This window comes from Accipiter gentilis, chromosome 10 (genome assembly GCF_929443795.1).
Source record: "Accipiter gentilis chromosome 10, bAccGen1.1, whole genome shotgun sequence".
In the NCBI taxonomy this organism is placed as follows: Eukaryota; Metazoa; Chordata; class Aves; order Accipitriformes; family Accipitridae; genus Astur; species Astur gentilis.
In genome coordinates, this window is record NC_064889.1 from 33,429,158 (window position 1) to 33,454,531 (window position 25,374).

Sequence of the window (25,374 nt, forward strand, 5' to 3'; positions counted from 1 at the left end):
CATGGCTAGCACAGCTGACCCGAACTAGCCAAAGGGATATTCCATGCCATAGAATGTCATGCCCAGTTTATCAGCTGTGGGGAGTTGGCCGGGAGGGGTGAATCGCTGCTTGGGCATCGGTCAGCGGGTGGTGAGCAATTGCATTGTGTATCACTTGTATTTTCTTGTGTTGTATTTGGGTTTTATTTTATTATAATCCTTTTCATTACTATTATTATTACATTTTATTATTATTATTGTTGTTAGTATTACATTTTGGTTTACTTTAGTTATTAAATCATTCTTATCTCAACCCCCGAGTTTTACTTTTTTCCCCCGATTCTCTCCCCCATCCCACTGGTAGGGGGAAGGAGTGAGTGAGAGGCTGCATGGTGCCTGGTTGCTGGCTGGGCTTAAACCATGACATATGATTTTGTGAAAATATTTTTCTCCTGCAGGTTTGACAAGAATATCTCAGATCTGACCTGTCACTCAATATATTCAAACATTGGTGATTTCTGTACAGATTGTATGCCAACAAATGAGAATTCCCACAGTCTGCCCCAGCTGGGGAGTCAGCACATTGCTTTCTTTTGCAAAACGATTAGAATTACCTCATTTCCTCTGAAGAAAGGAGGTTTGCAGAGCTGAGCATGTGAAATGTAACTCAGCAACACCAAAAAGACCTGCTTGCAGTTCATAGAGCTGCTTGGTACAGAAAACAGTGACGATAGCTTCAAAGGCAATACTGAATCACCTCAAACAGCTGCTTTAAGGTGCTCAATGAGGGCCAAATCCTGAATTCCCAGTCCCCAGGGTTATAAAGCATCCTCTCCTCGCAGGTGCGTAGGATTTCATTAGGATTAATGGGCTGCCACATGCAACGAGCTCCTCATTATAAGGTGCTTGCACAGCGTACTTGGTACAAGCCTGCTTGCTCCTGACCCCTTTCATCCCAGGACTAGGGAGAGGATGGAGCTGGTCGTTCCCTGGCATCCCACTTTTGGACCATCTGAATTTGGGGTCAGGCTGCTGAGAATGGCCGGGCTCTCCAGCGGTGGCCAGACAGAGCGGTCGTGGGGCTTGTGCCCCAGAGCAGCCGAGCAAAGGAGCTTTGGGGACAAAGGCTGCGGGCAGAGGGGAGGGAGAAGGGGGCAAGATGGGGGTGAGAAGGCAAAGAAAGAAGGACGGAAGAAAAGGAGAAGGGGGCTGTGAGGGGCAGAGACGGCAGAGGGAGGCTAGGCCAGAGGGGAGAGCGAGGAAGGGCTGGAGGAGGAGGGCGAAATGAGGAAAGCCGAGGCGAGGCAAGGGTGCAGGGGGAGCACGGCCACGGGGAGCGAAGTGCGGGCGGAAAGGGGATGGAGGGAGGGAAGGGGTGAAGCGGGGAAGAGCTGGCAGGCGGAGGTGGGAAAGGAGGGGCGCTTGAGGCAGGGGCGGGGGGGAAAAGGCGGCGGCGGCGGGGCGGGATGGAGCGCTGGCGGCGGGGCCGGCGGAGGAGGAGCAGCCGCGGCCGTGGGCGGAGGAAGGGATGCGGGAGGAGGGGAGGGAGGGCCGGCACCTGCGAGGCCGGGTTTGACAGGAGGGAGGGAGGCAGGGAGAGCCGCCGGGCGCGGGGAAGGGGGATGGCGGCAGCGGCGGCCCGAGGAAGGGAGGCGGGATCGGCGGCGTGAGGGACGGCCCTGCCCGGCTCTGCCCGCCGCGGCTGGCAGGCCGCAGCCCCGCCGCCGAGCCGGGCCGCACCATGGGCAGCGCCGACTCCAAGCTCAACTTCAGGAAGGCGGTGATCCAGCTCACCACCAAGACTCAGGTGAGGGCCGCCATGTCGGGCGGTGGGTGAGGTGGAGGGGAGGGGAGGGGGGGGGGGGGGGGCCGCCATGTCGGGCGGTGGGTGAGGTGAGGTGAGGGGGACCGCCATGTCGGGAGCCGCCCGCCCGCCCTGAGGCGCGGCCTCCCCCGGCTGTGAGGTGGCCGGGGATGCTCGGAGGCAGCCGGGGAGGGCCGACAGGCCCTTCTCCCCCGGCCCTGCCCCGAGACCCCCCCCCTGGGGCTGAGGGAAGGGGGCGGCCGGGCCGCTGTCCACGCAGCCCGACCCTGGTGAGCAGAGAGGGCGGAGGTGACAACACCGCCGGGGGCTTTAGCCATGGCTGGCTCTGGTCCAGGCTCTCGCAGTGAGGCCTTGCCATAAGGTTGGGGAGCCCGTGGGGGGGGTCTGGGCAAGCTGGTCCTATCCGCCGTGTCGCTGGTCTATGGAGGGGCACGAGTAACGCCATAAGGCCGTGCTCTGCCTCGGGGCAGCAGCTGGTTCGTGGGGACTGCCGTCAGGTCTGACAGGGCCATGCCTGTGTCACCGCACTCGCCACCGCTGACATCTTTTGCTTTGCTGAACGGCATCGTGTGGTAGCAGACCCAGATGCTGCTGTCGTAAGGGAAGTCCACAGCTCCTAATGTATTCAGCTGCAGGTTTACATCATCACAAGGTTTGCCAATGCCCCCTTTTCTGTATCTTTTTTTTTTTTCCTGAATAATTGGTGGAGAACCTTGCCCTTATTTTGGGTCATAGCCGATCGAAAGGGCTGTTGGCCAACCATGATGTTGGGAGAGCTTTTTGCAGCAGAAGCAGCTTCTATCTGTTACCTGTGAAATCATGCTTCATTTCTGCAGGCTGTAGAGGAGAAGGAATTAAGTGAAAGGAAGTCAGGACTGTGTATAGGGAGCATGGTTGCCTAGAGGTCTAGTAGATGTTGCACGTGTCCTGGGAGCTAGCTTAGTTCTTAAGTTGAGAGCCTGGTAGCAGCAGCACACTGGCAGAAAATTAGTAGACAGTCCTTCTGTCTAAGGAGCAGTGGGATTTTGCTCTATTGAGCAATCGCGTCTCAGGTTCTTCTGAGCTACAATGGAGAATTGCTGTTATGATCCACCTTTGGTGGTGAAGGAATAACAGCTGCTAAGAAAACTTGGAGGTTATGGCAGAAAGATACTTAATGATGGGGGATGAATTCAGAAGAAAAGGGTATGAATATAAAGGGTAATATGAGAAAATTTGTAAAAACTCAAGAGATGAAGACTAGGACTGGGAAATGAATCACGGATAGTAAGGCTGGAAGAGACTTTGAGAAACTGTGTTTATACTTTCTAAAGCAGTATCACTTCTATCTGCATTGCTCAGGAATGGCTTTTTTGAACACATTCTTAAAAACCTCCAATTGTGGATGTTCCACAAGATCCCTAGGCAAAAAAAAGAAGTGGATGAATTAATGTTTTAAGGTATTCTTCCAAAGTCTCGTCCAGATGCTAAATAGTTGAGAGTGCCTTCAGCTTTGAACTGTCTTTCCTCCACTGGGAAACATGCTTATCAAGTGAGATTGGCAGGGGGGTGAAAATCAAGCCTACAGAGATCTTCTCAGTCTGCTATTCACAAAGAAAATCCTGTATGAGGCAATCCTTCGTATTGCCAGCCAAGAAGAGAGTGCTTTCCTCCCCTGGTTTATCGATGTGTGTAATGAAGGAAGGTTCACTGGGGCTCTGAATAAAGGAAGGAGAAAAATCTTCATTCTTGGCTGGATTCATTTCACTTCTTTGCGGTCTAGGTGAGACTAACTGCCATGTGGAAAAAGGGTGGGGTGTTGGCGCTCCCATATTTACATACTGTAGAAGGGCACTGGTATTTGCTTGTGCAGAATGCGTGACTGGACTCTCCTGGAGTGTTCTGAGCTTGTACCAGAAGCAGCCTCCGTGCAACCTCCTAGTCCATGAGATCCTGCATTCAAAACCAGGCTGCAATAACGGACAGAGTCAAATCCTTCAACACTATTAGCTCAAAATACACTTTGCTTCTTCAGCAGCAGGTCTCCTTTTTTGCAGCCTTCTCCTTTGACATTAGATTTTCGTCAAATCATTGGTAACATGAAACCATGAGCTTAGTAATACACTTATGTGGTGTTTCCTAAGGCTCTGATGGAAGGAAGAGGTTGAGCAGAAAGCACTGTTCACCGAACATAACGCTTGAATGCTTGTAGCACACATGGAGCCCAGAACTTAAAAGTTGAACCAAGTCTGGACACAAATGAAATTCACTTAATTGATTTTTTTTTAATTAATTGCCAAAAAGGAACTCTGAAGGTGTAAGAGTATTAAAAAAGAAAAAATCACTTCAGAATTATTTTAGTAGTACCAGAAGGAAGGAATTAGCTTATGCTACAGATGTGTATTTATAATCACATACGGAGAAATGGGCTTTAGGATTTTTATATGATACATATATATTACATTACACTGTACACCTTTAGATTCATAGAGCCCACCCTTTTAATAATAAAACAGGTGTGCTTTATCATGGAGAATGTGTGAGCCCTCCCAAACCGCCCATCAAAATGCTGTCTACTTAACAGGTGAAAGGAAACATAAATTGCGACTATGACAACTAGTCAGTGGCAGAGCAAGGAACTGAAGCTGTGAGTTTTAACTGCTGGGAAAACACGGTTTCTTTTCTCAGTCAGTTAGCGATTAAATGGTTCCTGCAAGCAACCGACTGGAAGATAAGAAATTTTGATCTTGTGAACCAGCTTGTTAGATTTTAATGCTAGCTATGCCTCTGCTTTTAAAGAGACAGGGAGGATCAAATATGAGGGACAAACTCTAGTCCTTTCTTTTTCTTTGATGTGGAAATGCAGTAGTACAACAGGCTGTCAATTTGAGTCTGGTAAAAGTACATCTTGTGCTTGGAGAGAGGTCTGTTTCTGATAGTATTCAAGCTTGACTCGAGTGTCCAAGTGTCTCAGGTTGATCAAAAGCAAAGTTGTCTTAAAAGAAAAGCTGTAACTAACACTTCACACAGCTGACTTTTGTCCTAGGCTTTCACTGCAACTTCCACAAATCCCATTTTCCATTTTCCTTTGCAACACTGTCTCTGCTGTGGGAGCAGACAACTGGTGACACTTATGTGGAGCCTCTCCTTGATTCTGCACTGCTGATCACAAAGATCCTATTACTCTGAAATATGTGTGGAGCTGCTGTCCTTGGCAGCAGAGATGAAATCTTGCTAGTTATTAACATTTTGAATAAATCTGTCCCCAGACTTTCCTTTTGCACAGTGGCTCACAAACAGGTGGTACAAAGGTGTGTGAATTGCCTCAAACTAATCTGCTGGCCTTACAGGGTTGCCTGATCTCCTAGAGCTTAAAGTGCTGCATGAATGGTCTGTGATCATTACACTCTGCAGTTTTGCCTCATTTGGGGTAGAAAGGAGCACGCTGCTGTTAAATATTATCTGAGCTTGCGTAGTACTGGCTAGAAACCCTGGTCAGGGCTAGGGCTCTACTCTGCTGTCAAGTCCCAGAAAAAGGAGAGTCCCTGCCCCAAATGCCTTGCTACCTTGGCTGGTGGAATGCTCAGTTGGCATGTTAGCAAGAAGCAAGAGGAGAATACAGTGAGCAAGACTAGCAGCTGCTTGCCCCCTTGATTTTCCACTGGCAATTTGTAGCAACCTTAGAACTGGTTTAAGGACAGCCCTCTGTTTGGGTCCTGTTCCAGGAATTGTGGGGAATGAGCATTCGATGTAAAGGTGTAAGTGCAGAGAGCTCTTTGTTGGGAAAGAGAAAGCGAAGGTGGTGCTAGCGTCAGACTGAGGACAGTAAGGAATGGGGGGAGGCTGTGCCTTGGGACCTTTTCCTGTTTATAGGACGTGGTCAGCTCCACTCTGTTTTCCTGTTTCCTGTGACGTATCTTGTTTGCCTGGGGATTGCCTGTTCAGGGCTGTGATTCTCCATTCAGTAACTGGCAAGATGCTTGCAAACCGAGTGTCTTCCTTTTCTGACTCCTACAGCGTGTGTGGGGTGTGCTTTAAAGAACCTGAAACTCAACATTTATAACTCTTGGGAAATAAAGGCTGGAGGTGTCCAGTAGCACTGGTTCCACCTTTGTGTGGCCAGCCTGCAGGTGGGAGGTCTTTACACCTTGCCCAGATTAACTGAAAGCAAAAGTCTCCCTCCTTGCCCACTCTGAGATGTGACATCACCTTGGCTCTGCCCGTTGAATTCTCAGCAACCACTCTGCGCTACAGTCGTCTCATCCTTTTGGTGTCAAGATCTTGGTTCAGGCAGCAGAGTCTCTCTCTGCCAGTTAGCTCTGTAACTTCAGCAGCCTCTGCAGTGGGATGCATGGGGTGTCAAGAACTTCCTTCGCTCTCCAGATGTGCTGGTTGTGCTTCCAGAGTAGAGTTGAGCTACTGATCCCTCAATTCTTCTGGCAACAATGAAGTTCTTATTCTCATTGCACTGCTGGTACAGAGCTGGTTGTCTGCACTTGCTGGAGGAACATCAGGCTCTTTCTTAACTGTGTTGCAGCTCCCTCCCCAAAAGAAGACAGATCTGTGCTCATCTGGAGGATCCGAAGTCCTTCCAGCTCACAGCATGGCTGGCTGAGGATTCAGCTCCTTGGAAGCTCTTCTGGTTGAAGCACTGTCAAAGTTAGCTGCGGTGCTGTGGGATTTGTTACTGCAGCATGTGCAGTACCAATACTTCTAGCTAAATCTTGACATTTCCAAATGAAGATATCTGTGGCTGGTGAGCAAGACTGTTCTAGGTCTCTGTATTTCCCTTCTCTGTGAGCTAGATACAGGCTGTTGGGTGAGCTCAGCATGAGGAAATGGATATTTAGATCCCCAGAGATGCTGTGTGCAGAATACAATCAGCTTAAAAACATCCAGTAATGTTCTATCAAGGAGATGAATATTATGTGGATCGAGTAGCTTCATGATGCCAGACTGTTAATTAAAACAGGGGGGGCTGCGGGATGTGAGTGACTCAGTACTGAATCCGTGTCCCAGGGTTGTACACGGGATACCATCTGTTGATGAGGAGCTGACTTGCTGTAGCTATTAAAAATGAAAGAAATGGTGTTTTAGTGTAATCTGCTTGCCAAGATGGCAGCCGTGACATTAATGTGGCTGCAGCATCTGACGTTGCAGTTTGGGTAATTGCTGCTATGCTTCTCTAACTGCATGTAATTTTAGTCGGAGACCGTGTTCTTCAATCTGTCTTAGCTGTTGTGTTACCACCTGTAAAATAGTGGCTGCGTTCAACCTCTGAGGAGGCCTCAGGCTAGTGGGAGGTAAAGGGATCTGTGTCTTCTGGAGGGAAATGGTTTTCTGCTTCCCCTCTAGATGAGAGTGAAGCCATTATTTATGCATGATCTTCAATTAGCAGCAATTGCTGCTCACTGTTGTCAGTGGGAGTGGCTGTGGCAGGCAGCCAGTCAGTACATGTGGCAATTATACATGCGGTTGTGGTACATGGTTTGAAAGGGGGTGTAGGATGTGTAGGATGTTTCAAGCATTACATAGATCAGATTTCCAAATACTTGGCTCTTTTTGAGGAGTGTAAGTAGAGATTAGATTTGCAAAATAGTTTTGCTTCCATTTTAGCACTTCATGCCCAGGTTACAAAGAGCACAGCTCCTTTGCACACTCAGGAAGCTGAAAGTCAGGCTGTAAACATTTGCCTGTTCCTACAGATCCCCTCTGAGGAGCTGTGATGTTGAATCATTTGGAAAAAGTTGTTCTTCCGTTGGGAAGAGGTTTGGTGTGAACGTGCTTTGGTGGCCAGGTGATAAAATGAAGAGGGTTTCAGCACTACAGCAGAGTTTAAGAAGTTGCTTAAACACCTGTGGACTTTTTTCTGATTTTGTTTTTGGAGACTGGAGAGTCACTTGGGCTGATTCACTGCAATGGCTGGAAGGACCAGGACAAGCAATAATCAGCCTCTACGGCACTGGAGCGTTAAGGCAGATTGCTGCCGGGCAGTAACCTGCTATACCAGTTTGGGGGCAGCCAGCCTGCCTCCCTGCCCCTCTCACTTTTTGGCCTTTGGGTGGTAGTGACACATCACCTGTTCCCAGACTGTGGCTGTTAATTCAGGAGGTGATAGCAAAGGGGGAAGTGCAGCACTTCTCTGTGTCAGAGCTGTGAATGAGCTGTTCTCCCTGGATTCGCGTCTTAGCTCCATTTAGAAACAGCATAGAGCTGGGCAAGCTTTCTGCCTACTACAGCAAAGCTGGGAGTGGGCAGGAATTAAGTTAAACACACATTCATATTTTTTCCCCTTTCCCATCTGACATGGTAGACCTGCCCACAGTGCTGATTATCACAGTTTAGCGAGAGCTGCTGTTTGCTTTAGAGCTGGCGCACGTTGCAGGTAGGAGGCTCCCTTCATCCCAAGCCAGGGTTGCTGGGGTTGCTCAGGCGGATGGCTCTTCTGACCTGCTGAGCATGCCACCATGCCGTGGCAGGGCTGGGGAAACTCCTCTGGAAAAGCTTCCATTTTCCTCTTCTCACTGAAGTCATAGATCCATCTGTTTCACACTGCTTGGCATAAATAGACATGTATTTATCCCACCCCTGTAGCTGGACCCTTGGGCTGAGTGAGCACTCCCAGACTTGTTTGGGTGATGCCTATCTCTTGGCAAGTATTAGTATTTAGATGGGAAGAGCTGTGCTCAATTTTAGGCTGGCTGAAAAGTTAAGTCTTTCCTGATTATTCAGAGCTCCCAGGTTTTGGATGCCTGAGATGTTGTGTAATGGACATGCCTTCTTGTTCAGCAAATAGTGCTGGCATTTTCACCTTCTGGGGAGTGGCAAGGTCATCATAGCACTTCTGCAGGGTTGGAGTCACCTCTGGTCCTGTTTGTCTGGGCCTCTGCTTCACCTTGAATGGCCAGCACTGCTCTCTGGCTCTACAAAGCCATAAAGGGCAAAGTAAGGTCCAGTCCACTTTGTTCAGCCGCATATAACCTGACACCCAGGTTGTCATCGTTATTTTGATTTGTAAGTAGATGCCATGCTGTCACGAAGAAGCTGGGGGGATTTAACATTGGGACTCTGCGGCCAGCTGTACAGAGCTGTCTTTCCAGCTGCAGCCTGGCAAACAGACCGTCATTACGGCCAGCATCCCTAGCAGTGGGGTTTCAGGGTGGGCTTGAGGAGAATACTTACCCTCTCACTGTGGAAAGGGGACAACAGTGCTGGTAAAAAGAGGAGGTTGTCTGCACCTGTAGAGCCAGAAAAGGTAATGGGAAGAGGTGTGTTCCCACGCATGTGGGGGGGAGTGGGCTTCTCAGACCACGGGTCTGAAATGGATTGCTTTTTTTGGTATATCAGTCTCCTCCTATCTTCCTCTTTGAATTGCACAGTTAGTGCTTTTTAAGAACAAAGCCTTGGCAGTGACCAGCTGCACTGAGTCCACTTCCCTATAAATATTTGATTCAGAAAGATCGATTCCATTGCATCTGTAAGTGCTTTGAGGTGGGTCTGTCAGTTCTGTGGATCCGTTCATGCCCTACTGTGAGATGTCCCTGATTGCTTCCTCAAGACTTTGGTTACAGTAGAAGTAATTCCAGTGCATGCTCAGGGCATCCTTGGCTTACTCTGAAGGTGACAGAATGCATGACGGTAGCCTGGCCCATGCATGCTGATAAAGACCTTGTAATACGTGCCCCAGGTTGCAGACAAGCGGGAGGCCTCATATATGTTGTGACTCCATGAAAGACTTGGAGAGTCCCAGTCTAATGCAGCTGGTCTTGCTGCTCACCCACTTGCTGAGGGAATGCTCTGTCTGGGAGATCAAATCAGCTAAAGACCTGATAACAAAGAGGTTGAGGTACAAAACCAGTGCCAGTATGTTTTATTGAACCTGTTCTGTGCCTGGTCCCATCCCCAAGCCAGGCATAATTGCTGATGTTTGGACTTCATAGAATGGTAGTTCTGCATCTGTAACCATGTTTGTCTCTCCACAGCCTGTGGAGGCAACGGATGATGCCTTTTGGGACCAGTTCTGGGCAGACACAGCCACTTCAGTGCAGGATGTCTTTGCCCTTGTACCAGCTGCAGAGATCCGAGCAGTGAGAGAAGAATCGCCTTCAAACTTGGCGACTTTGTGTTATAAGGTAAGGTTGGTGCTGTCTTATTCCTTGGTGCTGTGCTAGCAGGGGAGTGTCCCTGGATCAATAGCCCTATGACTCCCAAGGCGAGACAGGTACCATATTATTAGCTTGTACCACATGATGTGCTTGCTTGTCCCTGTCTTCTTGTGTTGGTAACTCTCAGCTCTCCCTCTCTTGGTTTAGCACAGACCACGGCTGGCATTTTCTCACTTTGGAGCCTTTTTCTGCTTGTCCCCTTCCTATGTTTCACTCTGCCCTCTTGGGTCTTGCCTGCTGTATAAACTGCTTCCTGCTTAGGGGACTTTGTACCAAGGCTGCATATTTGTGGTAAGGTTGGTTCATCCGATTCCTTGTCTGCATCTAGTTGCCCCTCACCATGCATCAGTCTGGCTTCAAGCTGGTAGAACCCAGAGGGATGTGGAGATTGTCACTGTATAAGTGCTTGGATGAAGTTCAAGAGAGATCTTAAGACTTTTCTTCCTTCTGCTGTAATATCAGAACATCCCTGGTACTGCTTCTGGTATTGCCACATCCTTGCATGGAGCACAAGGGACATTGACTCGCGTTTCCTACCCTGCTAGGTTTGGCAAATTGTCAAGCTGGTGAGCAACAGCCTGAGACTTATTCTGCCTGGGAAAGTGCAGGTGTTAATAATTCTCCTCATTAACCTTGAACTTGTAGCATTGGAAACATTTGGAATGGTATTTTCCCAGTTTTAAATGGTTGTTGCTGTCCTGTTTTTCTTTCCTTCTCTACAAAATGTGAATGAGACCTACTGAATCATACTGAAGGTACCTCTGACTGGGAATCGTGCCTCAGACAGATGCCTGTAGTGGACACTTGAGAAAATACAAAAAAGAGGAAAAATGGAATGGTTCTTCCCTAGTGCCATCTCCTGGCTTCTGGCAGTCAGCAGCTTGGGAATTGAAAAGGGCCGACGAGACCTGTACTGCCTACTGTACTGCCTTTGACTCTGTGTCCTCTTTCCCCCCAAACCAAGACTAAAATATGGGCTGTTCTCCCTACTGGAAACAGATGTGCTGGAAGACCTGATGACTGCAGGGCTGTTTATCCAGGAGCCCTAGATCTTGGGATATCAGGGTCAGAGGAGCCTGCAGACTTCTGCAGTGCTTTTGCCAGGCTGAGGGCCCTGACCTGTGCCATGTGCAGTGTGCCACTGGACTTGGCAATGCTGTGTGTTTGTGGAGAGCACAACAGTGTGGCTGAAATGTCATTTGCAGTCATGGCTAGAGACTCAGACTGTACAGTCATAAACGTGCATGAAAAAATAGTAAGCTCAGTCACAGAGTAGTGTGTGGACAGAGACTATGCAAGCAGCATTTAAATACCCATTAAGGCAATGACGCAAGCTAGCAGAGTCAGTGACCCAGACAGTCAGTCGGCTATGAAAATAAGCAGGGACACATGACCTCATGAATTAAAAAGCAGCAAGGTGAATCCTTGGTATATGTTTTGGCTTTCATTCCCCTTCTGTTTCCCCTTGGGATCAGAGAGTAAGAGCAAGTGGGTGCAGCTGCTGGGGGAAGGAGCTGCCTTTTTCTATCTGTGGGTAAAACCTCCTGCCACTGCCTCCTGGGGCTGTGGTTGCTGGCTGGCAAGACCCACATCCTATTCTGAAAAACCCAGTGACTGTCTCCATTGGCAGTTTCAGCAGTGATTGAATGGACTGCGGAGACTCAGCCCAGAAGCTCTTTCCAGAGCAGCAGTCCTGTTCACAGGGTCAGTGGGGGAAACCTGGACAAACACCCTCCTTTGCAGCAGGACCTTGACAGACTCTGCTGGAGGCCGTATCCATACATTTAATGCTCACAGGCAGCAGCTTAGCTCCCACCTCTTGAGTCAGTAGAGGTCCCTGCTGTAATCACAACAGCATATGCAGATCTGTCAGTTTGTTTCTGTGCAATCTTCCCCTGCCTCACACCATGCAGCACAGCACTGCTGCCTTGGTTCTGCCTGTGTCTTGTGTACTTGATGTGGCTGATTAAGCTGATCTGCTCTTTGCAGTGTGTGGTGTCACGGAGCAGTGCTGGAAGGAGCCTTCTGGTGCTCTGGCTGGCTGTCTCACATGGCATGACACGTGGACTGTGTGGATTAGCCCTGGCATGTGAGGTATCTAGCAGTGGGACAGTAGAAATTCAAGAAGGTCTGTTTAAGATCATGAACCCTATTTCTGCAGTGTTTCAAACAGCAACAGCACCTGTACCATTGAACTTGGAGAAAATGTGCACCAAGAACTGCTTATAGCTATGTGAGGGTATCACCAGCAGGACAGACCTGCCCAACTCTTGCTAACTTGTGTTGAGGCTAATGCTACCTGCCCTGATTTTGTTTCCTTCAGGCTGTGGAGAAGCTGGTGCAGGGAGCAGAGAGCGGCTGCCACACGGAGAAGGAGAGGCAAATCGTCTTGAACTGCTGCCGGCTCCTCACCCGAATCCTGCCTTACATCTTTGAGGACCCAGACTGGAGAGGTTTCTTCTGGTCAACTGTCCCTGGGGCTGGCCGAGGAGGGGTCTGTCTCTTGGCAGTTACTCTGCTTTCTGGAGGGTGAAGGGGAGGCTGCAGCGAGGAGGCCCTGTGTACATTTGGGGGCAACTTTATTCCAGTTATTTCTATTCAGTCAGAAATTAGGTGACACCTTCTAAGTTCTTTTCCTTCCTTTGATTCTTGCTGTTCTTCCTCTCACCCTCAGCTGCTTTGTTTGGCACAGGTTGCTGCATCATCTGAATATTTCACTTGGATGTGTAGCTGTAGGGGAGCACTGGTATGTGAGGGAAGGCTTCTCCAGTATAACTGAAGGTGTGAATCAAAATGAACATGAGAGCAGTACTAAAGGCTGTATGACTTTCTTCAACCGAAATGACCTTGTTCCGTTAGCTAAAGTTGATTTAAGATTCAAGTCAAACAGAAATAGGGTGTAATTTCCACTGATTTTACAATGTCACATTTAAAGCAAACAGTGTCAGAGAAGCTCTCAGCATCATGACTCAATACCCTGCTTATGAGCTGAGTGATACAGTTTTAACCAGGGGCCTAGCCTGATAGGTGAAGCCCACAACTGGGCAAGAGTGGTTAAAGAATTAGGTACTGTTTCTGGCTCTGTCAGTGACATGTATAACATCAGGGGAGTCTCTGAACTTCCCTACATTTCTCTGTCTGGAGAGCAGGCACAATAGTGCTCTTCTGTGTCTCCCAGAGGAACAGGGCGAAAGTGCTTCAGGATCTCCTGCAAATAGGAGAAATAGTGTTGAAAACACAGTTGAGTTAGGCCAGCAATAAATATTTGCCTGCTTGCTCCCTCAGCAGCTGCCTGCTCTGTGCATAGAAAGCCCTCTCTTATGAGTTTCTGAATCTGCAGGTCAGTGTGGCTGTACTGAAGAGTGTGGTTTCCCCTGAACGTTAAGGGTACTGCAGTGTTTTTTGGGGAAGGTTATAAAGGATCAGCAGTGGTTGGCACAGTACAAACCTTGCACCTTGTGCTGTCTCTGCCTGTCACCTCTAGTCTGTTTTGCCTGAGGCACTTCAAGGGGAAGTTCTGGGTGGTGGAAAGGGAAGTCTTTGCTAGCCCTGCTGTGTTATGTGATCTGTGTGATTGGGAGGGTGGTGGTTGTCCATCCTTTCATCCCTGCAGGGGCTGGGGAATTCTGGAGAGGCTTTATAATGGAGGAGCTTGTTTTGGGAAGGAACTTGCAGGGTGCCTAGAGCTCCAATCCAGCCAGGCTGCTGTTACAACTATTCTTCTATCTTGTTCAGCACCTGGAAGAGAGGGTTTCTCAGCCTCAGAGTGGTGGGGTCACCCCAAGGCGATCCAGCCCAGTGCATGTGTGCTGGGTTTGGGAGCCCTCCTGCTGCACTGTGCCTCCTGAATGTTGGTGGAGCTGTTGTTGGTTCTGTGTGCTCCATCATTTAACCATATGCAGAAGCAGCTGTAGGGCTGGCTGAGCTGCCTGGCAGGGGATAACAAATAAAGCCCCTGAGATGTTAGAGAAGCTGGGGCCACATCTAATCTAGGGGCAATGGCTTTGCTCTCTGAAGGCTGATTTCTCCCTGGGAACTGAAAGGGAAGATGGTGGTATGTATGCCTGGACCATTAGCAAATATCTCTGTGATTATCTTTCACCTGCTTCATGATGCAGTGATGGATGGCAGAGCTCCCCGGGGCATGGGTGCCTTCCTCCTGTAAGGGAGTCTCTATTATGTACAGATCTATTGGTTTGTTTTGTGTCACCCATTTTGGATGTGGTGGTATCCAGAGCCTGCAGGGACTTTTTCTGGCAGCCAAAGTGATGTTAGCAAAGGTCATTCTTGGAAAAGAAATCCCCTTGTATCCTAATGCTTGTCATTTCATCTCTGACTGCAAGCTCAAGTAAAAGCATCTTTGCTGTGCTGGCTTCATCCATCCTCTCTGGGCCTCTCCTTACATCCGGGATCTGTTTGACGGTAGTCTTCCTGCTGTCACCAAGACAGACGTCAGAGCCACACAGGCTATTATCTCCATTAGCTGCCTGCTGTGATTTAAGAGCCATGTGTCATGTGCAGGCTGACAGAGGCCTGGCTGAGATAGATAAGCTCCTGCCATTCCTGCTTCCTGCCTTTCCCTCCAGCACCAGGGTGTGGTGGGGAAGGCCTCCCATCCAGGATGCTCTTTGACAGGCAGTATCTGGCAAGGTTTCCCGTGGCAACGGCTGCAGCAGTGTAGCCATGCATGATTCGAGTGATTGCTTTGAACGCTGGAGATGGCAAAATCCTCTCTGCTGTCATTCTTGCTCTGCCACGGCAGACTGAGGTGGCCCCTTGCATGGTGCACACAGCCTTTCCTGGTTCTGTCACCTCCAGTTCTGGGCAGCCAATACAGGACTTTGAGAGGTTTTACACCTTATCACTGCTGGCTGGCTTCTTCCTATTGCTGTCTCTGTGGACCATCCAAATCACCCTCCTTCATGACTGTAAAACCCTCTTCTCTGTAAATGGTTCCCTTTCCTTTTGTCTTCAATAAGTTGAGCATCTCCATGTGGCAAGGTCCAGTGCTACTCTTCTGTTACCCCAACATCTCTAGGCCTTTGTATGCTCAGTTTGGTGAGCTTGTTCCTGTTTAGTCATCACCTTTCAGGGGGAATTTCTTTCTTGTACTGGCTAGGTTTTGTGTGTTTCTTCCTCTTGTTTCTTTGTAACTTCTTGCCTCCCTGCTTGTTCTTGGAGTGTATCTTCTCTTGCTGTATTATACTAGTGCTACTATGTGCATTTGCTAACTCTGGGCTGACAATACTATTCCACGTTTCTCACTTTTAGGGAGATGAAGACGATGAAAATGCCCGGCCACTGGCTGAGTCATTGCTCCTTGCTGTCGCAGATCTGCTCTTCTGTCCCGATTTCACTGTGCAGAGCCACCGGAGGAGCACGGTGGTAAGTTGAAACATGAGAGTATCTGCATAGAGGTGGATTAGCTGCATGGTAGGGGGGTACCCTGGAAAACCCCAGCAGCTTCCTGCAAACCTGCAGGCAGGAAAATATGGAGTTGCTGAGATTGAACCCTCAGTGACTAATATTGATCAACACTTTGAGTTCATCTTGTGGTGTTCATGCCTTCTAAAACAGATGTTCTGAGACAGCTGGGTGAGCCTCAGATGGAGTGGCTGGCACTTACCCCTGCATTACAGCTCGCCCCTCAGGAAAAGGTGGTTGTTCTGGTAAACAACTGCTCTTCTGCTGTTGCCAGTGAAGCAGAGACCTTTAGCACCTTGTTCCTTTTGTTGGTAATTTGGTGCAGACCGGGGCAGGAAGCAGCTGTTTGCCTGATCACAGGTGCTGTGATTTGAATTAGTAGATGGTCTCTGTTGTGTCTTTCCATCTCCTCTTCCTCTCCTCTTTGTATCATTGCAGCAAAGACAAATGTCTTCTGATCCTTATGGTGACTGTCTTTACTTCAGAGGAGTTCCCTGAGGCAGGGATCTCCTACCAGGTGTGCTAATGACAGATTCTGGTGCATCTGCCTCCCTCCCTCACTCTTTCTCCCTCTCCCCCCACCGATGACTCTGTGGTGTTTCTTGTAGGTTCAGTCTGTAAACAAAAGTGAGCAGCCCTCCTTTTTGGCATAGCTGTGAAGCAAATTAAAAATGAACGTGCTAAACCACTGTGTATTTGATGGCTGCAAAATCCCCTGACAAACCTGAGTACTAAATTGCTCACTTGAGGTTTCTGGGATAGTAGAAATAGGGTTGAAATCTATCACCTGGGGATGAAGAGCTACCTATGTGCTAAGAGTAAGTGGGAGTGAGGCTGAAGTAGGTGAACTTGCTGTCTAGTGCTGTTACTTGGGATGGGTTGCGCAAGTTGGGGTGACAAAAGTTTTTCCTGGGAGAGCCCCACTACACTGCACCTGTGATTTCTCCCTTGGCAGCACCCAGCCTGGTTTTCCAGGGCTCTGGGCAACTTGAATTAGACAATGAGATTGTGAATGCTTTATATTCCATGCTGTTAGCTGCCTGCATCCTCTGTAGTCTTTGTCTAGCTTGTCTTCCCTCTCTGGATCTGGTCTGACTGCAGGTTAAGAGCAGAGAGATGGGGTATAACCACTCATGCTCATGGCAGAACAGCGTATGGCCCCAGAGGTACAGATTGTGGTGGATAGTTGCTGAAGCAGAATTGAGTAAAAAGGAGGACTAAGAACTGGGAGGGAATGGGTAAAGGAGACCTGGGACTGACCCATACTCTTTTGCTGTTTGCCCTCATACTGAAGTCAGTCCTGGAATTATGGCTGGAAACTGGGGCTCTCTCTGTCATGCACAGTGCCTGCATTGTCTGTGTTTTATCACTTGCTCGCAAAGTCTGAGCTCTTTGAGGGTTAATTTGTTGCTTTTCCTGCCTTTGGGGTGCAGCCATTGGGAGTCACCATTATGTGGGTAAACTCAACATGACGTGCCCTGAGGTAGGGCCGAGGTGTTGAGCAGGACTGAACCCCTGTGTGGTGCTCCTGATCTGCAAAGGGAAAGCCCTGACCTGGGCTGTTTTAGGAGACGTGGAGGAAAGGAGAGGAGATGGGGATGCCTCCAGTAGTGAGAACAGAATGTATTTTGGATCCTTTGGCATTGGGTGACTCTTCCCAGTGGAGGTGGCTAGCATTGCACCGTAGCATGCTAGAGGAACGGCCTCATTCTGCATGGTGCTTAGTACCTGTTGAAGATGAGAGGGCCTTTGTCAGGAGTGCTCCCTGGGTGGGGCTGGTATGCACAGTCTGAGTGTTTGGATGCTTCTCTGCTTGTTTCTTTGCTATTGCTGAAGAGAGCAGCTGAACTGCCTTGGATACCACTAGTGCTGTCAGCTCTTGCTCTTGCCTTCTGTGGTCCAACCTCTTACTTCTCCCCACAGGACACAGCAGAAGATATCCACTCCATTGACAGCTGTGAGTACATCTGGGAGGCAGGAGTGGGCTTCGCTCATTCTCCACAGCCTAACTACATCCATGACTTGAATAGGTAAGAGGGTCTACAAAGCAGAATGGAAAGAAACTGGGCTCAGGAGAGGGGGAGATGGGAGTGTCCTTGCCTCCTTGAGTATCTGTAATTCCCAAGGGGCTTTCTACTTGCTCCCTTCTGAGCTAACAGGACTAGCAACACAAAAGAAGAAAACAGCTGACCTTTTGAATAGCTTTTTGTAGTATGATATGGGAGTCAGAGTGTCTGCAACAGGAACTGGCAAAACATTGCTGCTTTGAAAATGCCTAGGAGCTCTGTACCGTATGTCTTTTTCATAAGGCAGCAATTCTGCTGAGCTTTGCGCCAGTGACAGCCGTATTGCATATGAAATAAAATGGGCTTAGCCTTCCATGGGGAGTACTTTCTAGATGGGACTGAGCCTTCCTTATGTGTTATTGTGTTAAGTGATTGTGCCTCCTGTGCCCAGTCCCTGCTCTTGAACGGCTCCAGGCCTTGGCTTCTTCTTCCCTTCTTTCAGGACAGAGCTGCTTAAGCTGCTGCTGACCTGTTTCTCTGAGGCCATGTATCTGCCTCCCTCCTCGGACAGCAGCAACGCCAACCCCTGGGTGCAGTTCTTCTGCTCTACAGAGAACAGGTGAGGGTGAAGGGTGGGGGACTGGGTGCCAGGGAGAGAAATACCTTCAAATCTATTCCATGGAGTGTGTCGGTAATGGGAAACCGTAGGACTTGCTACTTCCAACATCTAGGGGCTGTTGCCCTTTTTCTTTGTCCCTGTCTTATGTATGCCCTGTTAGCATCTCTGCTTAGCAAGAATTGTTCCTCAACAGCAAAAGGAGAGACTGAACATGGTGCTCACTGGAGTTTGATGCAGGACTGATCCCTTTCCTGTGGGAAATGGCAGATCCTGTTCCGTCCTGTAGACCCTGTTCCCTCGAGGGCATGGTGGCATGGCACTGCAGTTGGTGGTTTGTGGTGTTGTTGGTGGATGAATGCTGCCCTCTAGTGACATTGTCTCACTGGGACTTTCAGCTCCTCAAGTGACAGTTGCTTATCTGGGGGAGCAGTCCTGGTTGAAGGCAGACAGTTTTGTCTTTTCAGAGTCTAGAGAGCTTTGCCCCCTTTTTCACACTGCTGCACAGGATTTCTCTAGGTGGCCACACGGCCTTTTTCACCTCCCCTTCCCTCTCAGCTGTAGTCCAGGCATCCAGCTGGGAGCTGGAGTGTCATCTCTTGTCTCTGGGCTGCTCAGTCATGGGCCACTGTTAGAGAAGATGCTAGTATTTTGCCATGCCCCCACACTCCTGGGGAGAGGGATGCCTGACTCTCCCCAAGGCAGCACCTTTTGCTTTCCTGCTTCTGCCTTCTGAGAATGTTTTCTCCTCCTCAGACACGCGCTCCCACTCTTCACCTCACTCCTAAATGTCGTCTGTGCCTACGACCCAGTGGGTTATGGGATTCCTTACAATCACCTGCTTTTCTCTGACTACCGTGAGCCCCTGGTGGAGGAGGCAGCCCAGGTGCTGATTGTCACTTTGGACTATGACAGCTCTACCAGTTCAAGTCCCACAGTGGATGGCACGACCACTGGCACGGCCATGGATGATGTGGATGTGAGTGACACTGGGATCTGTATTTGCTGCTCTCCTGAACTCCCTGTGGTCCTCTTGCACCAGCTTGTATTGAATGTTAACCTGTAGAGCTCAGCACCGCTCCTCTCCTTGCGGTCTGCTAGCTCTGGTCCAGTCCTGCTTCTTTCCTGTGGGTCACTAAACAGCTGTAGATGACCAAACCACTAGGTTTTGGTCACTGACTTGAATCAGGAACATGTAAGTGAAAGGCCCCTGACTTTGCTGTTCCCTGAGGTGCTCTGTCTCCTAGCATTTAAAACTGGATCATTCAGAGGAAAGCTGAAATGAGAGACATTAGCCCCCAGAGCCAGTGGTTACACTTTGACTTCCTGAGTAAACCTTATTGCCAGTAAGCATTTCACTCATTTTCTTTCAACACAGCCTCCTGGACCAGACAATCTGTTTGTGAATTACCTCTCAAGAATACATCGAGAGGAGGTAAAGTGCTCCTGTCCTAAACTATTTCCTGTCTGATTTCATGCTGATTACATTAGCCTTGGGCCCACCACTGTCTCTTTCCTGGTCTGTTGGCAGGATTTCCAGTTCATCCTGAAAGGAGTGGCCCGCTTGTTATCAAACCCGCTGGTCCAGACCTACCTGCCAAACTCTGCCAAGAAGATCCAATTCCATCAGGAACTCCTTGTCCTCTTCTGGAAACTCTGTGACTTCAACAAGGTGTGGATCTGCTTCTTGCTAAGCTTTGCCCCACCTTGCCTGTTGCTCGGAGCCTGGTGTGGCTCTGACTGGACTGAGGCCTGGTGAAGGGTTGTGAGTAGGTATTTAGCAGTGACTCTGTGGTACTCTGGTCAGCAGCACTACTCCCTGCTGCATGGGCTGGGTGGGTCTGGCTGTAGGGACAGCTTGTGAGAGAGGCTGCAGCTCCTGAAGGTTGGTGCTTGAGGCAAATGCTGGAGCAGGTATTACAATAACTCTGCAAATAACACTGGAGTTGAAGAGCTGGTGCACTAATGTTCTTGAGAAACTAATTAGCTTGAGGCTACCTGTCCCAAGTCCTGCAGATGGTATAGAAAACCGAATATGCTTCTGATTGTCTGAAATCCTCCCCTTTCTTCCAGAAATTCCTCTTCTTTGTGCTGAAGAGCAGTGATGTTCTGGACATCCTTGTTCCAATCTTGTATTTTCTCAATGATGCCAGAGCAGACCAGTGTAAGTTGGTTATTTTCGATATTTGGGGTGATCTGTGCTTGACAGTTGAGCTATAATGTTTTTAAGATGCTTCTTCCCTACCACTTGGATGCGATAGCATCTCGACTGTGTGTTCCTAGCCTTCTACAGGCGTGGAGTGGAATGCTTCAGTTAGCTGGGTTTTAATGTTTGTAACAGACTAGAAGCAGGACATGATCTATACCACAACACAGGGAAGGGAGGTCCTTAGCATGTGGTAACTTGTTTTGAGTCCTTATGTCAAAAACTGTTGCTTCTCCCATGAGGAGGGAGAAATGAGCAATCTGCTCTTGGCTTGGGTGTAAATCAGGCATAACTCCATCACTGGGTAGTAGAAAGAAGTCAGATCTTTCCTACTATGGTGATGGGTTTACATCAAGAACATAATGAAGAAAAGCATGATCTGTCCAAGACTTAACATTGTACCGGTCCCATAGATGTGCTTGGGAAGGACACTGGTACTGGCAACAGAGGGAGCTCTGTGTGGGATGTCCCTTATCAGGATGGTCTGGTCTGTGTAGTTTTTCTTCCAGTCCCATAGTGTTTTTCCTTTCTCCTCACTGCCCTTCTGCCTTGAGGAGTCCATGGGCCTCACTGTGATGTGTGTGGTTTTGGTTGTTTGTGTTTTTTTTTCTGTAGCACGAGTGGGCTTGATGCACATTGGGGTCTTTATCCTCCTGCTTCTCAGTGGGGAGCGTAACTTTGGGGTTCGACTGAACAAGCCGTACTCTGTACGAGTGCCTATGGACATCCCTGTCTTCACAGGGACACATGCAGATTTGCTCATCATAGTGAGTATCGCTCCAGCAGTTCTTTTCTGTCCCTCCTAACTCCTGTTTCATACCTCCACAAATAATTGTCTTCCTTCCTCCTTCAATATACTCATCCTTCCTAGATTGCCAGCCCTAGCTAGAAGGTATGTGGGATGTATCCAAGTACTGGTGGGGTCTTTGCCCACTGTTACCCTGAGGTAGTGTGTCTGGAAGGGTACATATGCATGAGGTGACATTCCATCTGCATGAGATATTCCCAAAGAACAGCATTCTGGATGGTGCTGGTTTGGTGTCTAAAGGACTCTGGGACTGGCATGAGTGGGATGGGTGCATGGTCTCTACCAGACTTGATTGCAGGGGAAGGCAGGAGATCTGACGGCTGGCTCTGTCCCAAGTAACCAGAGCTGTGTGGAGCATGTCTCTCGTAATGGGAACACTAGTGATACCAAGCTCAACCCTACAGCTTTGGGTTGCTTCAAGGTTTCATTCATCTTTTAGTCTGTAGTGCTGAGGGCCACAATACTGCCTACAAACAGCTGTGTGTTTTGCAGTATCAGCCTCAGGTTACTCTCCTGTCATGTTAGTCCTCATTTGCCAGAGAAGAATCTCTCAGCAGCTTCTGATAAACCTCCAAAATGAGATTCCCATTAGAAGGAGTGGGAAGAAAGGTGCCCACCAGAACTGTTCTTGTTGCTATGTGTTTTGCTATTACGTTCCATTAGTTTTAGATCATCTCTGTATTTTCATTATGCTGCGGGTCTTCTCTACAGGCATGCCAGCTAGAGGTGGGAAGGCCAAGATTGGGAATGTCTGAACTGGTTGCGAGTCAGTTGAATCTTTCCATGTCTGAGGGTATAGTTAAGAAAAGTAGGACAAATATTTGAGTTAAAGCTTGCACTAAAATCAAATGTGAAATGATTAGTTCTATGGTATTTCAAGCAGCTATCATCAGGGTTCAGAGTCAAAATCCATTGGAGGTGAAGATGTTTCCTACCTCCTGGTGGTTTATTTTTGTCTCAGACTACCTGTGCATTTTGGAACAGTTTGCAGTCAGTTTCTGTTTGCAGTGTTGTAGAGCCCTAATCACATCCCCAAAGGATTCCTTGTAAATGAAAGCTTGTACTCCTGGAGCGCAAGTCTGCAGTGAGAGCAGCCTTCCCCACCTGTGTAATTGTGGAGGGTGCAGGGCCCTGCCTAGGAAGGAATGGTGTCAGGAAGCGATTAGTGTGAGGGTGGCACTGGTTTTGGTTGAGAAGGTGCTTTCAGTAAGGTACTATCTTGCTCAAGAACTCTTTCCTTTCCATAGGTCTTTCACAAGATCATAACTAGCGGGCATCAGCGGCTGCAGCCTCTCTTTGACTGCCTGCTCACCATCGTTGTGAACGGTAAGCACTGTGCACAGTGTGAAACCACAACCCACAGAGGGGACAGCTATGGCTGCTCTCACTCCCCTCTCCCTGCGCTCCTATCTGTGTCCCCTAACGTTGACCAGTGTCAGTGACTGCTGCTGGAAACTGATCCTTTCTAGTCCTTGCTGGAGGTGCCAGCTGCAGATCAGACCTGCGTGCGGGGTTATTGCCTGGGCTCAATCAGATGCGGCAGAGGGTGGGACAGCAGAGTCCCTGGAGCCCTTCTGGGGTGGCAAAAGGGCGTTTGCCAGAAGGCCTGGTGGAGGTGGTTGGCAGTGCTATCCCTTTCCAGCAGGGAGTGCCACCTCCCCACGGTGGCAGTGGCTTCCCTTGGGCTTAGTGAGTGTCCAGGTGGCTCCAGTTGTGTAAGCTTTTCAGGAGGCATGCCAGAGATGATGTTACTAGCATAAAACTAGAGAAGAGCCTCTAAAAGCAGAAATTCGTGCTTTTACTAGGCAATATCTGTGTTTCACTTCTTTTATATTTGGAAATGTTTCTGTGGAACCCTGTTGGGCTCAGCTATTCCATGAGGCTTTTGCAGAAGTACGGGGTGGGAAGTGGTAAACCCAACATTTTTAGTGGTGTCTTTATGTGGATAAATACCCCTTGGTTCTTTCTCCAGTTTTCATTTGTTTGCCTTCCACAGTGTCGCCATATCTGAAGTCTCTCTCCATGGTGGCTGCTAACAAGTTACTACATCTCCTGGAGGCTTTTTCCACCACCTGGTTCCTGTTCTCCGCCGTCCAGAACCACCATCTCGTTTTCTTCTTGCTGGAAGTTTTCAACAACATCATTCAGTACCAGTTTGATGGTAAGAGACTGACTGCTACATTTAGTGGGTTTGCACCAGTTTAGTCCAATTGAACATGAGATGGAAGTTCAGAGAAAGGCCAAACAGAAGAGAGAAGGGAAGAAGTGTAGAAACCAGCTACACGGAGACTTGGCAAGGACTGAGAAGTTCAGTTAGTAGGTAATCAGTGTTGACCCAGACAGACTGGGTTAGAGCAAAATGACACGGCAGGTAATTATCAGCATAATCTCAGCCTCCTGCAGACGAGAAGATGAGATGGGTAGAGTTGAAGAAGAAGGGAAAGTGAGTGTGTAACACTTAAGTTGTGACGGGCTGGATGCTGCTGTGAGACTGCTCATGTCGCTCAGCAATGTAGGTGAGGGGACAAACCAACCTTCATCTCCTTTAAAGTGCCTCTCAGTTCTGCTCTGGCAGGTCACTGGAGCTGAAGACCAAACAGCCCCATCCAAAAAAAGTTCTAGCACTTGCTACCTTTCCAGGAAATGCCTTATGTTTTCCCTCTTAAAAGCATGACAGTCTTTTACCTTGCCTCAAGGAAATAATAGAGTGAGGTCGCTTAACCTGCTCAAAATTGAATGTTTTGCTTTAAAACTGCAAATCAAGAGTGGCCATTCTGCTTCCCTAATGGAAATCTTGCAAGTGGTGGTTGCCAGATCCTAAAACAGCCTTTGTGGCTGTGATTTGTGTTTTATTTTAGGGGATGGTTTCATTCTGTTCTCTGCCACCTTGTAGACAGTAAGAATTCTGGCCTTTTGACTTTGCTATTTCAAGCCTGTTTCTCCTCAATGGAATGTCCCTGATTTGTTTTGTGAACTCTTTTGAAGATGGAGAAATGTTGAATCTTGGCTAACAACCTTTTCTTCCAAAATAGGTGCTAATATGTGGTTTAAACTGTCCTTTTTCTTCTCAGTTGTTTGAATGTCAGTTTCTAAGCCTTCCAGCCTAGGAAGGATTTCACTGATTTCCTGTACTGCTTTGTAATGGATAAGAGGATATCGAGCTCTAGACTTTCTTCATTGTACCATTGCCTTTGTGGGTGGAAGCATCGCTCTCTGAGCTTGTGGGGTCTCCACAATCATGCTTTGTGTACCCTGTGAGCTGTGCTGTATTGGCAGAGCTCTTTGAGTCTTACTTCTCTGCTCATTTTGTTGCTGTGATTCCCAGGGAACTCAAATTTGGTCTATGCTGTTATCCGCAAGCGGAATGTATTTCACCAGTTGGCCAACTTACCTACAGACTCGCAGTCAATCCAGAAAGGTCTGCAGCGCAGGAAGAAAACTCCTGAGCCCATTTCTCGCACTAACTCCCAGGATGGGGTCTCCATGGAGGGGTCACGTCCTGCTGCCCCTGCTGAACCAGGGACGCTGAAGACAAGTTTGGTGGCTACTCCAGGTCAGCTTTAGTTTACCTGTGTAACAGGAAAGAGGTTTGTTTTCTCTGTGAGACATGATGTGGACTCACCCTTTCACTGGGCGTGGGAAAGATTAAGAGTTTACATTTGCAAATGACTACTGCCTTTCAGTCTGAGTTTCAGATCAGTTTGCCCAAGCTGATTACAAACAATTTGAAGTAAACTGCCTTGAGTTTCTCTCCTCTCACTTAGTGTCCACGTGGCCATTTGTCCTAATCTTGACCTTTTGCCTCAATTTAACTATATCCATGTGAACCTGTGTTCCCCTTAAATCGGAGCATTTTCCTAGAGACAAACTCCTTTGGGGTGATGAAATCAAGGCTAGATCTTGCTTCTCCTGTTGAAAGGAGAGCATTTCAGATGTCAGCAGATGCATAGGGTATCTGCGCATGGTAGGGCAGAGAAGAACCCCCTGCCTGTAAGCTTATGTAATTCACATGTGTTTCTGAGCTTTTTCTCCTTTGAACACAGGAATTGACAAGCTCACAGAGAAGTCACAGGTATCAGAGGATGGGACCATGCGTTCGCTGGAGCCTGAGTCTTCACAGCCTCCCCCAGAGGGTAACCTGCCTGCAGCTGTGAGCGATGGGGAGCCCTGGAGCGGGGTAAGGCCAGACACTCTGGTGTGTAGGGAAGGTCTAGGGTGTGAAATGAACTCAAATGGCAGACTTAGAAGGAGAGGTCTGGTTGGCCTACTGAAGAAAAGCATCATATTGGAGGCAATATGCACACGTGCACTGTGCTAGAAAACACTGTGATTCAGAAGTACAGTTGCATCATCTTGGGTGTTTCAC

At 48.6% G+C, this 25,374-nt stretch overlaps 1 protein-coding gene across 1 annotated transcript in view; it reads left to right on the forward strand.

The window, feature by feature from the left end:
* The first annotated feature begins 1,518 nt into the window (after positions 1–1,518).
* The window catches only part of HID1 (HID1 domain containing), a 30,588-nt gene continuing 6,732 nt past the window's right edge, over positions 1,519–25,374 (forward strand). Inside the window, exons 1-15 of the mRNA XM_049813362.1 lie at positions 1,519–1,786; positions 9,766–9,915; positions 12,272–12,442; positions 15,220–15,333; positions 17,296–17,402; positions 17,881–17,997; positions 18,751–18,973; positions 19,373–19,429; positions 19,526–19,666; positions 20,068–20,158; positions 20,816–20,967; positions 22,256–22,334; positions 23,005–23,169; positions 24,334–24,561; positions 25,052–25,185. Coding sequence (XP_049669319.1) covers positions 1,721–1,786; positions 9,766–9,915; positions 12,272–12,442; positions 15,220–15,333; positions 17,296–17,402; positions 17,881–17,997; positions 18,751–18,973; positions 19,373–19,429; positions 19,526–19,666; positions 20,068–20,158; positions 20,816–20,967; positions 22,256–22,334; positions 23,005–23,169; positions 24,334–24,561; positions 25,052–25,185 — 1,995 coding nt within the window. The 5' untranslated portion in view covers positions 1,519–1,720. The remainder of the gene's footprint in view (positions 1,787–9,765; positions 9,916–12,271; positions 12,443–15,219; positions 15,334–17,295; positions 17,403–17,880; positions 17,998–18,750; positions 18,974–19,372; positions 19,430–19,525; positions 19,667–20,067; positions 20,159–20,815; positions 20,968–22,255; positions 22,335–23,004; positions 23,170–24,333; positions 24,562–25,051; positions 25,186–25,374) is intronic.